Source organism: Spodoptera frugiperda, chromosome 1 (assembly GCF_023101765.2).
Source record: "Spodoptera frugiperda isolate SF20-4 chromosome 1, AGI-APGP_CSIRO_Sfru_2.0, whole genome shotgun sequence".
NCBI lineage: Eukaryota > Metazoa > Arthropoda > Insecta > Lepidoptera > Noctuidae > Spodoptera > Spodoptera frugiperda.
In genome coordinates this window covers 3,693,984-3,708,874 of record NC_064212.1, presented here as the reverse complement: position 1 = coordinate 3,708,874, position 14,891 = coordinate 3,693,984, and the positions used below count along the sequence as shown (strand labels likewise).

The following is a 14,891-nucleotide window of genomic DNA, read 5'->3' as shown; positions in this document are numbered from 1 at the left end:
TCAACATGTTGACTGTTTCAAACATGTTCATCATCATTATCATCAGAAGCTCGCGAGAGTCCACTGTCCGTGTACTAAGGTCCGACAGTGATCTCATGTTAAACAAGCTCATAAGTCTCATCTACAAAAAAGTTTTCCATAATCTTCATGCATGACAAACAGGTTAGAGGAAACCTTTGCTTATAATTTCTAATTATAAGTTTGAAATCGCCAACTCGCATTGAGCAAGCGTGGTAATTAATGCTTAAACCTTTTCCATGCGAAAAGAGACCTTTGGACAACAGTGGTCACTTATACACTTATAGGCTGTTAATATGTGGTATGACGTCGATTCTTACGACACCCACTGGAAGAGTCAGGATGGTAACAAATGTATTCTGCTCACACGTCACTACATGGCGTACTTGTTGAAACATGTTAAAAGAGAAAGCTAAAGAAAGGTCCGTTTATTTGCTCGACAGTGCAATGCATCACTTTAATGCACTCTGGAGCAATCCAGTGCTTGGTGAAATTGCGTTTTGGTTTATAGTTTGGGTCTGATAAAAGTAAGAGGTTTTAATTGAGTGTATCAATGACGGTCCGGTCTTTATGATAGCGTATAGCGTATGAAGAGGATAGTATAGAGTATGCGATTTTTGTGAAGCCTGCACGTGCCGCGTATGAGCAAAGCTCACCTGATGGTAAGCTATTGCTGTCCGTGGACACCTGCAATACGCAAAGAGTTAGAAGTTTTCTTCTTCTGTGTCATGGATACGTACACAAGCATAGAATTTTACATACACATGACACCCGTACCCGAAACAACAATTTGCGGATCACACAGAGTTGCTCCGTGCGGGAATCGAACCCGCTACACGTTGCTCGGCAAATGGTTGCCCAACCATCGCGCCAATCGTGCAGAAGTGCGTTGCCGTACTTAAGCCTTCAGAACTTCTAGATTAGAAGAAATACATTCGTATTACTTTACCTTCTGCAAAACTGAAGTGAGAGTGTAGAATCATGTATACAGTGACTAGTCGTCTTGAAACAAATATAGATATGATAATAATCCGATAAATCTATTCGTCATCATGTAATGAAATAGTAAATTAATGAGATTTTTAACACTACATTCCTTTAGTCATAGTCTATCTTTAATAGTATCTATTTTTAATCCCATAGAACTCAGATCCGTTTAACCTCACGAAACAAAAACGACTTGTACCTACAATTAATTTGTACGTAATTCGTTACATATGTATGTGAGTGTAAGTGTGGGAGAGCCATGCTTTGGCACGAACGGGTCGGCTCGACCGGAGTGATACCACGGCCTCACCGAAAACCGACGTGAAACAACGCTTGCGTTGTGTGAGTGTGGTTACCGGAAGCCTAATTACTCCCCCTTCCCAATCTTCTCAATCCCTGATTCTCCAACAACCCTTAAATTCCTAACCCCCAAAAGGCTAGCAACGCACTTGTAACGCTGCTGGTGTTTCAAGTGTCCATGGGCGGCGGCGATTGCTTCCTATCAGGTGATACGTCTGCTCGTTTTCCATAAAAAAGAAAAATAATTTGTTACACATATTGGGAAAAGTTTGAGAACCACATATAGGGCATACGCCTACCGTTGGCCACAAGTATGGTCGTGATAATTGACCACTATTTACATAATTGGCATATTCGTATTCGCGGGCACTTGTATTGAGTTGCTAGACGAATATGACACTTCGTGGTAGTGAGAGGTGTAATATTTTAGTTATTTTTGGTCTGTCACGTATTTTATACTTTGTAGTGCTTCTATACATATTTTGTTTATGAATTTGCAATCTTATTTCAAATAGTAGAAGGTTGATATTGTGTTAAGGGGTAGTTTGATGTACTCTGAGTAAGTCTGATATCTTCATTTGACAATGCGTTCATGAGAGATTTCTCTGAACTTAGATATCATGATGGTACAATTTTGGTGTGTTTTTTGAGATCATGGTTAATTTCTGATATTCCATCAACTATAACAACTATAGTAGGACCTTTAAATATTACTTGTAGTATCAATAACTTACATAACCTTCCCGTGGGTGTAGGCAGATTCAATTGAACGCCAATTGTTAAGATTCTGATACACGTCTTTCGCTTCTTCAGTATCAATGACAATAAATTTTAAAGTCCATTGGTGTTGTTTGACAATTGCTGTCCATGGATACCTGCAACTCTAAAAAAGTTAGAAGTGCGTTGCCGGCCTTTTAGGTATGCGCTTTGACCATTAGTGCCTTAGAACCATAAGACCTTTAATTTTATTGTGTAGCTGTGTTATCCTTGACTTGTGTGTTATAGCATAGTTAACGGTTGTTCTTGCTTTCTTTCTAAGAATGAACTATTCATGAGTATAATTTCAGATTTAGTAAAACTAAGAATGGGAAAACGTAAAGAAATAATTTTGACTCTAGTCGTGATTGCAGTCAAAATCTGAAGGAAATGTTTACTTTAATTTGAAAAACTTGTGACTTCAAAAGAATAATTACTGAGAATGTCAGATATAATACTTCAAAGCAGACAGGAGCGGAAAACCTAAGTATTCTTGTTTGACATACTCGTACGTAGATTCAGGAAATTATTTTCATTACTCGACGATATTTTTCCTGCAAATGTTACATTTTTTGAATTATTGTTTGTTTCTCTTTTTTGATGTTATGCAGCTTGTCTAAAAGGAAATAGTCTGTTTAATTGTAAAGATTGTTAGAATAATTAATAAATGCTTAAAAGTTGAATAGCTTTTTGTAACCATTGTTCAATTTTTGAGTTCTATGATTATTTACAGAAATCATATCATAGATTTTGAAATGAGTTTGTTTTTTGTTTAGTTTTTAGTGTAAAACATTTGGCTTTGTATTATATACCTATAACTTACAAATAGGGATCAGTGATTGTCAGGTATGTTTAGATATATGTAAGTCTAAATCAGGAAACAGATAGAAAATAAAACAGTGAGTTAATACATTTTCAGATGTATTGCCGTAATTATAAAATCAATAATTAAGTCTAGGTAATCTAGTTACCTATGTGCTATAAATAAAACGTGATATATTTAAATCAGTGTGGTCTACAATTTTAATACAGTAAAAATAGTCTCAACTATGAATTATTTATTAATAACAATTTATTCATCTAAACAGACGACAATACTAATCAACAAATAACAATTATAAAAAGGAACTAATCATGTCATCTCATCATACTTTCTTCCTTCATAATCAAAGCAAACAATTAAAAAAGAAACCACAACAACACACAAGAGTTTCGGTAATAAAATATTGGTAAAACTATTAGTTTTATTTATCGTGAAGTCAATAAAACGCGAGTACCGTAATAAATATACTATTGTTTATAATTAGGTGCTGCTTCTTACTTTAATAGTGTAATAAAAGACTAAAGCAAACTCTTCGATGATCTACTACTAATGACGTCAACAACTAAAGCTTCGCCTGAATACAAAAAGCGTATTATTATCCACATTAGGACAACATATGAAATAAAACGTGTCTTACAATAATACGCCTTACGATCTTTTCCGTGATACAAAATGTGTGTCACGTAAAATTAGTAACATTTTAATAATGTCATAAGACGCATAGAAACGCCAGGTGTAGGTACACGAGATTGTTTGTTTAACACAATTAGAGTTTCGCACGTGTATTCTAATTATAGAATGTGTTCCGAACGCTTCTCACTGTCCATCACTCGAAATCAGGCAATGTCTGGTTCGTATTAACATAGTGCTGCCCTATGGAAAGTTAAACACCTGTGCACCGCTCTAAAAAATATGCATTCCGATTTTTTATTTAATCACATCTAAATCTATAAACGAATCTCTTAAATCTATTTATGATACCATTAAACTGACATTGGCTGCATTAATAGCTGCAAAACTGGATTATTAAGAGGTTCATAATTTAATTAATGCAGCAAAAGAGATAATTTAGTGGTTCGCCCACACACATCGTTAATATAACAAATTCATATCCCCACCTTCATATCACTAATCACGCGAAGCCTAATCTGCTAAAATCTTAGCCAAAATAGCGCGAAAATCGTTTGGCGGTGCGCGTGCGGCGGGGTGGGCTCAGGTGAGCGTCAGTCCGCGCCGCGATCTCCCACCGACAGGGATCCACGCACGCCACGCCGCGAAATTTCGGAACTGTTTAGAAAAATCGAACGCATTTCGTTCTCTATACAGAAAAATAGCATAAAAACAAATCGAGTCGTTTAGAGAATAGAAATGGGCGGAGTTTTGGGGTAGAAGGTTTTTTTGGGTGTTTTTTGGTTGTTGAGAGATGGTTACAGCGGAGGTGTTGGGGCAGTGATGTCCGTCGAGAGATGCGGCCTGTTGTCATCGCCGCCTGCTTGCTGCTGCTCGCGCCCATCACCGACTCTTGGTGGTGAGTACTTGGAAAGCTGTCTGAAGAGCAAAATCACTGATATAAAATTCACTATCGTAAAGTAAACATAACCAAACTGACAGACGGTTCCTTCACTACCTAATCTAATATGAATCGTGAGCCTAAACAGCTGATTTTTGTTTATTCAAAGTTTTTGTTGATTCTCGTTTCGATTGTGTAGCGTCTCCGTCGCGCGGATATTTTTGTTTATGTGGAACCAAATGTTTCGATTTAAATCTGGTTAGGAACCTAATTATTCTGCTCCATCTTTGTGAGTATTTCTTATGTCTCAAACTAATTAATTCTTTTTAATTAGATTAGTTAATTATTTATTTCTTTAGAGACTTTTCAACGGTAGAAATTGTGTGAAAAGTCTAAAGACTTTATAGGAAACTAATGATAAAATTAAATATTTATTAACTAGAAATGATAGCTAAATTATAAATTGACATAATAATGGTTTCTAGACGTTATTATTCACATTTTATTCAATTTTAAATGAAAAATGAAGAGTGATAATGAAAGTGAAAACAACGCCTTACTGACTTCATTCACCATATTAAAATCTTAATTAAAATCTCTTAATTAAAATTAATTTCAATATAATTATAATTGAGGAACTCTTTACCTACTAGTTAATTATAATGTATTGCTTTAATGAGTATAATTAAATTTATAATTATATAGCAATATCCTGCTCAACTAAGTAACTAATATACTAAAGTCTTAATGAAACAGTATGTGACTAAAACTAAGTAATGTAGATTTTAATTAGACTTAAAATTAAAGCGTCAATAGGCCATAAGAATAGCTATTTATTGTTTAAATACTATTTATTAATCTCTAAAGAATGGTAAGTAATGGTTGCTTTTTTAACTATAGAAAATGAAAGTGAAACATCAGTGAGTATGAAATTAAACGAAAGTAAACTATATGTTCATAATAATTGATGTTTTTTAGATTTGGAACCAATAAACGATAGCTTGTAAGCTAGCTATAACAGAACAACAAAATATGATAATTCTGTCAAACCTTTTTAATTTTTTTAACACTACGATTTTCTCCTGTATCTTGGGCGCCTCTATAAACATACAAGTAACATAGGCTACTTTTTATCCCAATATTTCCTAAGGTTTTGGACTATTTGAGAGAAATCTTCTTAATTCAAAGCAAGCCAGATTAACGGCGACGAATTAATTACATACTTTTGGCTGACATCAACAGCCTATAAGTGGTCACTGCTAACCAAAGGCCTCTTCTCACACGGAGAAGGTTTGAGCATTAATCGCTACGGTTGCCCAATACGGGATGGCGATGTTAGCAGTTGATGGAAACAGACCAACAATTATGAAATATTATATTATTATTTTAAAGCTCCTTGTAGCAGAAACTTGCATTATAAAGAAAGATTCTATATTACATTTTAACTGCAGGTTTAGTAAGGCACTTTTGAACGTCAAAGCAAATTTATAATTACAATATAAAAAAAAACAAAATGTCTGTCTGCCGGTCAGTCGTCTAGTAAAGCTATTTGCTTGTTCCAAAGTGTAGATTTCTATAGAGAAGAACGAGCAAGAAACTCCGTAAGATACTATTTTTCAATCAGGTTCACAATATAATTGGTTCTTTGTTTTAGTTTCTATATCAAATAGGTACCCTGTGTGTAATGTAATGTATTCTATTAATCCAACTAATAGCAATAGCTTAGAGTTTGAAGTTGTTTTAGACCTGTTTAACGGAGTAAACAGTTTTATTCCATTGGTGTTCTCTTTGGAACGAGTACCTGTTTATAAACAGAAAATAATCCACTTTTAGTGACCTGTTTTGAATTGATTGACAGTGAGTTTAACCAAGTTTACCAGAATGCCCAGGTTTCTTGCGGTGACTGGCATTTACTAGTAGAAAAAACAATTAGTTAGAAACAAGACATAATGTTCAAAACTGGTGAAAATTTTCAAATATTATAGAACTATAAGCAGTATTTAGGATTTAGGATATTCAATGATTGACATACAAGAAGATATTTTGAACAATGAAGATCTATAGTTTTTATAATAACTATCGTGAGACATAGTTACGTATATTAATGGAGAAAAGCTCTACTAGTTTCGAGTCAAAGAGGGACTCTTCATCATGAGCAGCGTGCGCAGACGCGGCGACGTCGCGCAGCCTACTAGTAGGGTCTTTCTCCATTTATATACTTGAGTAAACCGTGATTTCAAAAGTAAACGAATGTAGATAAATTGATATACACTACTTTAAGATGAGACATGACCTAATATTAAAAAGAACTTACCTAGTTCTCTATTTCTTGAATAGCCTACCAGAAGTGAAATAAAGGATTTTAAAGATGTCCATGCTATGTAAATGCACCATTCACATATTACCAGATGAGTAACAGAGAAGATTCAAAATCCCATGTCATGGAAGACGAGTCTTTTACCACAGAATATTTTACTAAACATTTGAAGAAATCCGCAACAACTTTTGTTGAAAGCGTAAAATATTAGGCTTAAATGATTTAAATATAATAGATAGACAGCTAACATATTGAATGACTAAATAATGATGATTATACCAATAGATATATTTCATAGTTTCTTTGACTTTGCATAGATTTATGTTTTTAGTTATAAATGATGAAAGCATTATATATGTTTTATAGACAACTTTCTTAACGTCAATATGTCATAATAATAAATAATGGGAGTTTTAACGGCTCTCCGGATCACGTTTGGAGCATTACCTACTTATTCTACACGAGTGATAGAATGTACTGTCTCGAGAATAACCATGTTCATTGTTCGTAGATATATTATTAATTTGATTTAATATATAAGTATATTGGTTCTGCCAGCGGTTTCATCCGCGTTGCCGTGGTATAAAAAGGGGCCTATGTGTATGCTAGACCGTAATCTACATTTGATCAAAATTTTATCTCGATGTTATTACATTTTTAAAATAACGTGAAATTCAAAATTAAAATCATTTATTTCAATCAAACTAGAAAGAAACTTTTGAATGTCAAAAAGAAAACAATAAAAGTCTATCGGTCAGTCCTCTAGTTAAACTATTTGCTAGTGCCAAAGTGTAGATTCCTATGGCTATAAAACGAGCAAGAATCTCCATAGGTTACTCTTTTCCAATCAGATTCACAATACAATTCTTGGTTACATTGTTTCATTGGTTCAATTACGTAAAAACAATGTAACACCAATATTCAGTCGAAGTGCCGTACTCAGAGTCATTTAATTATTACTTAACTCAGTCCTAAGCAATTGTTTTCGATACAAAATAGTTTAAAAGTAATCATTAAATGTCTCTCAATGCTGCAGAAAGAGGTAGAAAAAGAACAAAACCAACATTTGGGTGATCCGTTATAACTATTTATTAATATCAAGAAGCATTAAGGTGTAACCAATCCAGTATGACCAATCACCTTTTTGTCAACGATGCAGAATAATTGCTCTATCAAATTTATAACTAGGAAGCGATGTCAGATGATTTTCAACGGTCCACACGTCTTTGTGATTCAGTGTCATATAAATATTGTCTGTACCAATCTGTAATAAAAATAGAATTTAACATGTATGTTTGAGCATAACTCGTGAATGGCTGTATTGAGGTTGATAAATGTGTTTTTATTGACAAAATTCACCTAGAAAGTGAAAAATCAGGGTACGAGCGTAAAGCCAGTGCAGGTTGCTTGTCGTATGTATATTTAATTATTTGCTTTGTATAGACCCCAAAGTTTCAAAATTTATTTGAAAAAATATTTTACAGATGAAAAGCTTAGGTACTTCAAACTTTACCTTACCTTATCTATACATACGCAAAATAATACTTTTGTAATATTTTTGAATTGTCTATCTGTTTGTTCTGGCCAATCTCTGGAATAGCTGGACCGATTTTGACGGTATTGTTATTGACAGATCTATTAAGTAACTTAGAGTACTTTTTTAGTCATAAAGTCTGTAATCCACCTTGAGCGAAACCACGGGCGTCAACTGGTCACATCATAATAAAAAATAAAATTCAAATTCGATTAATAATTGTCAGTGAAAAAGCTGTTCTTTTACTTTGTAAGTTATAAAAAAATAAAATTGTTTTCGTTTCTATCGAGTTAAATGTTAATCAAGTTATATTTTGATATTGTCAGTTGTATTTTTAATTTTGAAAATTTTAAAATATTAAAAAGTTAATCAATATTTAGATAAAATTGTTTTACCAACGCTCTTGTTCATTGCTATTTATAACGAAATTCACATATTGGATTTGTGAGTACTCGACTAATTTCAAGCCACAACGAGAGCCCACAACTGTAAACACCATCCGCGTCCCACCTTACAGAGTGAAGCGCACCAATTAACGAATTAATTTATACGTTTTAAGTTAGACGCATAAATTTTTAAACATACGACTACTAGACGTGTTTACCTAGTTTACATAGCTAATAAAAATTATCTTTATTTAGATCTCTCGTTTGACATTTCCTTTCACCGCAATCTAGACGTAGAAAGTGAGTTAAACGGTGATAATTTATTATGAAACGCCCTGTTCTAAATGTTTAAGCTCAAAAAGCAAGAGAAGGAACGGGGGGGATTTTAGTCCGTATGAGTCTGACTCCCTTTCGTCTCGCCTAAGGCGGGAGAAGTCATCTGAAACTACTGAACGGATTTTGATGTTTCGTATACAGACAGGGATTGAACTGACTTAGGTGATAGGATACTTTTTATCCTGTGGAAACGTGGGTGAAGCAGAAGCTAGTTGTTCAAATAAAGTAAATTAAAAAAAGATCCGTTCAGAGTACATTATTTTTCACCAAACCCAAAGCCACATTTTTATCCGTAACTCAAACTCTACTATACACTTTCACTTAACCCACCTTTAACATCTAAAATAGCATCCAATAATACCAGAAAACCCATCACCACCACTCGCAAAGGACCACACGGCACAATTACAACAATAACATTAAATAACAACCTTTATCGCTATAATAATAACTTACTTATTGCCACATTAATCATTTGCCATGAAATTCAATAAAGTCATATTCGACAGGCACCACCGCAAAGAACTTTAATTTGCAATTAATCAAACCTGGGCTTAAATTAGGAGATTCGAGCACGATCAACAAAAATGGCTGCCATCGCAACGCTGCGTTCATAATGTATCCTGCATATTATTATTTGTTGGTCGTAAATATTGAAAATAATAATTTATTTATTGGATATAATAATATGTTTGGGGACTAATAAAGTCATAGCTAGTGTGAACATTGAAGATTTATAGTGTCGAGTGTTTTTTGCTAGGTTATTAGTATTAGTTTTATGATTTTAAAAGGTCTTGGGAAGTTATTTTGTGTGTATAAAATTTTGCGTCACCTTTCAACTGTGTATTATCTTAAAAAACAACGTCGATAGTCGCGCAGAGTAGGCTGCGCGACGTCACCGCGTCTACGCACGCTGCTCATGATTAAGAGTCCCTTTGTGACTCGAAACTAGTAGAGCTTTTCTCCATTAATTTACGTGAGTAAACCGTGATTTTTAGTTAATTTAGTATATCTTACGATATTTTTTTAGAAATGCCATTCTAAACACAACTTTACCCTATTTTATGGTGGGCAGTAAGTCAATGGGGTCTGGACGTCCCCGTCCAAACCCATCCAAACCCTGATGGTCACTGAACGCACCATAATTGAGAAGAATGACTCAATTTTAGCAATTTGAAAGTTCCTGTCAGATTGATGGATTGATGTTAATATTGCAGCGGAGAAAATATTAACTTCATAAATGATTTTTTGCTTGTACGAACATCGATTATTTTCAAATAAATTGGTAGGTAGCCTTAATTCAAGTTTCAAAGGTTATAAATGGATTTTGCACGGGATTAACTTAATTATCGTAATTGAGTGTGCTTGAGTATTTTATACTTGTTGTTGGTTGCACTTGGTCGTGTTAAATGAAATTGATTTTTGCATGTTTTGTTTTTTGGCGTTTTGGTTTTGAACACGAGCGTTTTTGTGGTTGATATATTTACCTTTAGTGAGTACTTATAGTATAACTCTTCTTGCGGGTATAGTATCAAAGACAGAGATCTCCAGCCTACTTGCCAAACACCTAATTCCCAATAACCCTTAAATTCCTAACCCCCGAAAGGTTGGCAACACACTTGTAACGCTCCTGGTGTTTCTGGTGTCCATGGGCGGTGATGATTGCTTACCATCAGGTGATCCGTCTGCTCGTTTGCCGGCTTATACCATTTCTTCATTCTGCTTTATAAAGGAGGTCTATAGTTTAGCAGTGCATTGTGACTGTTGATGTCTATGCTGTTCTAACAATAATGTATACTCAATTTATCATTTCGGCATATAGATAACTATATTTTACCTTCGTGCTTGTATTACTAAATTATCGAAATCCTTATGATATTTATCTAGTTAACGCTCAGTTAAGTCGGGAACCTTGTTAGACTTAACTATTTATCTCTATAATAACTTCAACATTACGACTTCTGTTATGTATTGCCATTAGCCGATAATAAATATAACCGGCCATGTTCGCAGATCGAAGACTGCATTAAATATCGATAAATATACAAATTAGAGGTTTATAGTTTAAGTATTAACTTGATAGCTAACTTGTAGGCCACTGTGGAGCTTGTAGTCATGGAATTGGTTCCTGAGTTAGGTGATTTTTGTGTCACCAAAGTTTAGTATTGCCACATTAAGCGCCTGTTTCAAAAAGTCTGGATAGTCGTTATGTCCCAGATAAATTTGAATTCAGAACTATCTGTCATATAAGTTTATCGGGTACTTATATGGAAGTGGTAAAACAGGCACTAAAATAAGAGATTGCACACTATTATGTTTTATAAATAGTTTGCAAGAATCTTTGCTTCTACATTTTTCTGGGATCACTGTCGTCTATAAGCACCCGACAACTCCATAGCAGCTACAAGTGCGTAGTTGGCCTTCTAGAGGGTTAGGTAGTGATTTAATCTTTAGTAACCACCTATGTGTCATAGAAAAACAGTTCACAACTTAACCTATAGAATAATCAAACCTCATATTCTGATTTACCGTCTACTACAAGACAACCGACCAGTAAAATTAAAAGTGAGGCAACAAGCAACACCAAACCGGATTGTAAGATGACAACTTAAACTCCCATCTTCAAAGACACGTGCCCCAAAAAGTCCGGAAGCCAAAGAAATCCGTGGGCTAAACCTAGTTTCGTAATACTGCAATTTACTTAATGATGCGTTAAATTAGATACACTACTTAGCTATTAGACGGACATCTATTTATTTGTACCGGTTGTAGACGGAGAGCTATATTAAGCTTGGTATATTAGCTTGTATAGCTGACATTTTAGATAGGTTGTGTATAAATTGCATTATATGGATTAAGCCATGTAAGCTGGACTAAAGATACAAAATTAAGTCGTATTACCGATGAATATTTGGCGCCCTGATTGGCCTGATGGAATGAATCAACCAATCAGGTGCCTAATGCGGTCTCGTTTTGATCTCGATACACGTAAAACAAACTAATACTAAGGCTTGTGTTAGAACTTTCGTTAAGTTAGTCCTAGTTCAAGGTAAATTTAGTCCATTGAGCAATTTAAATTGAGATAGTTTAGCTTAGTTTTCAATCCGATCATCCGAAGCTTTTCTAGTTAAATTGAGCTTTTTTATTATAAAGCTTTAATAATATAAGCGTCTGTCAACGATCATAATTTGCTCCATGTAATAATTTACTAAAACATTTTTTTTAAAGGGACCTGCCTCCCCATTATGTTTTTAAAACCTTCTCCTATGTCTGAAAAATATTATGCTTCAACCGAATGCGAGATAATCGCGCACAAACCATACATACATACATACATACAAGTGAAACTGAGAACCTTCTTTGATTTTTACTTAATCTTAGCTGGAAGAACACCAAGAGAAAGAAGAGTATAGCTTCAATATAGCTTATAGTTGTCTGTCCACGACCGGCACCAGTAGACGACGTAGGTGTGTCCCTCTTTCGCCCACAACAGTCGACAAAACTGGCTAGTTATTACGTACTATCGTTAATTGCATTTTTTGTTCGTGTTAATGTTGATCAATGTGTTGCCAGATAAAAATAGGTGTTATTAGATCTACTTAGTGTATAATGTCTCCACTTATTTAGATGGCAACATTGCATGCTAATTAATTGGCGATTAGCTGACGAATTTAGCTTTTTAGTTTTTTATCTATAGTTTTAGTTTGTGTGACGTTTTTGGTAAGGTTTTTTCTTTATTTAATAATTAATGGTTATTTGTAAAGTTTATACGTGTTGACAATATTTAAGTTTAGCTTATCGTTATCTAGAAATTCTACCGGAATACATTTTAGAGACTTAAATGAGATGTAGTTTCTGCAATTCAACGTGTTTCTATAGTAGATAGACTATCGACTGTCTGGCTGTAACTACTTTAAGAAATAGAGGAGTTACGATATTCTTACTTAGATTTAGACTAGAAGTCAAACCAATTTAAATTGAGGCCTTATCATATTTTTAAATATCAGAGTCGAGCTGAGAGATGTTTTTTGAGTTTGAGAGTTGAGTTTTTAAAGTAAGAAGCAAGATTCTAAGCTTCATACTAGCTTTTGACTCACATTTTATAACAATGTCAATCAAATACTCAGTCATTGGTACCTCATACGTTACGGCAGCCACTTTTTAAAACCACAACCATCAACGCATTGACAAATTGCATTCAGAAATTCTGGTTTTCTTCAAAAACAAAACGAACGTGTTTGTAAAGGTATATACGTTTATAAACACCAATTAACCAGGTACTTGTTCATATCTAACAGTGGGTTATCTATCAAGTTTTATTGTCGTTACGCAACCGGTATCCCCAATGTTTTGACCGCACCGTGGTTACAAAAGCGGATATTACCGTGTTTATTATATTACTTAAGGGTTAGACTTCATAACAGTGTTAACAGTGTATGTCTGTCTTTGGCTAGTTTCTCGGGAATTGCTTGTCTAATTTGTATGTACGTTGTGTTTTGTTTTATTGATGAGGAGATGGTGTTAGTGTTAAGTTGAATTGTTTTCTATTGTGATTTTGTTATGAAAATGGTATGGTTTAGTGTAATGGCAGTCGAGAAAAGCTCTACTAGTTTCGAGTCACAGAGGGACTCTTGCAGCGTGCGTAGATGCGGCGACATCGCACAGCTGATTATGATAAAGAGTACCTCTGTGACTGAAAACTAGTAGAGCTTTTTTCCATTAATTTACGTGAGTAAACCGTAATTTTTCGTTAATCAAGTAAATCTGTTTAATTTGCTGCCTTATAGACTATAACTTCCAAAAGTTTCAATTTTTAAACTACATACATAAGCTTTCGTGTTTATTTAGCTTCTTTTCTAAAATTTAACTCCTAAACAGCTGTAATTATTTCAATAAAAATAGTTAGTAAATCCAAACACACGTTGATCGTACATTCTACCCCTTAACATTTGATAGTAGCCAGTTTAATGCGAAGTAAATAAATTAATTACGTTATAAATCTAGTCGCAATGTCAGATAAACCTAACTGGCAGATAACGAAGCACTGTTACTATAATCATAACAAAACGGTATTAGTTTAATGTATTAATTTGGTTTAATTGTTTATTTATGGTCACATGGTCACTTTACTGGCTTGTGTAGTAAACGGAGCATGGCTAATCGTTTAGTGACGATTAGTGTGAATGCGCATTTTTATTTCGATAGATTATTTTTCCTATTTTTAAATCAGATATGAAGTCTACTACATTAAAAATAACGGTTTTCTTACGCAAATAAACTGAAAAAAGCTCTACACCTACAGCTCTACTAGTCTCGAGTCACGCCGCGTCTGCGCACGCTGGTCATGATGAAGAGTTCCTCTGTGACTCGAAACTAGTAGATCTTTTGTCAGTACTGGATACTTCGATTTTCATACTCAGTACACAGAATCTAATCAGAAACATGTAACAAACAATAAAAATACATTAATATATTTCCACTCTCAATAGTTCATCAGAATTCGTCTGACGCAACAAGTTTGGTGGATGGTGTGAAAAAATGTGATAGAAAACAGATTGATTCATCACATTGTATAGTAATTTTGGCTGGCGTTAGATTTAATTGGCGTCCTGTTTATTATTTAACTTTCAATCAAATATTACATACGGGACCGAGATCGACGCGAACGACGAGACTCGTCTGCAGAATTTTAAGATGAATCTTATTTTTTTTCGTCTGGCAAAACAGTACATGTTAGTATTATGCTTTTAATTCGTTTGTAATTCTTCTTTTTCTATTTTGTTTTATGATAATTATACTAGCGACCTACTCCAGCTTTGCATGGGTGCAATGGTGATATATTATGCATGTATTATACATATAAACTTTACTCTTGAATCACTCTATTTATTAAAAAAAAACGCACCAAAATCCGTTGCGTAGTT

At 34.2% G+C, this 14,891-nt stretch overlaps 1 protein-coding gene across 1 annotated transcript in view; it reads left to right on the top strand.

The window, feature by feature from the left end:
* Positions 1–4,037: 4,037 nt before the first annotated feature.
* LOC118273643 (protein Wnt-6) overlaps positions 4,038–14,891 on the top strand; it is a 40,377-nt gene continuing 29,523 nt past the window's right edge. Inside the window, exon 1 of the mRNA XM_035590722.2 lies at positions 4,038–4,412. Within this exon, the coding sequence (XP_035446615.2) occupies positions 4,351–4,412 (62 nt within the window). The 5' untranslated portion in view covers positions 4,038–4,350. The remainder of the gene's footprint in view (positions 4,413–14,891) is intronic.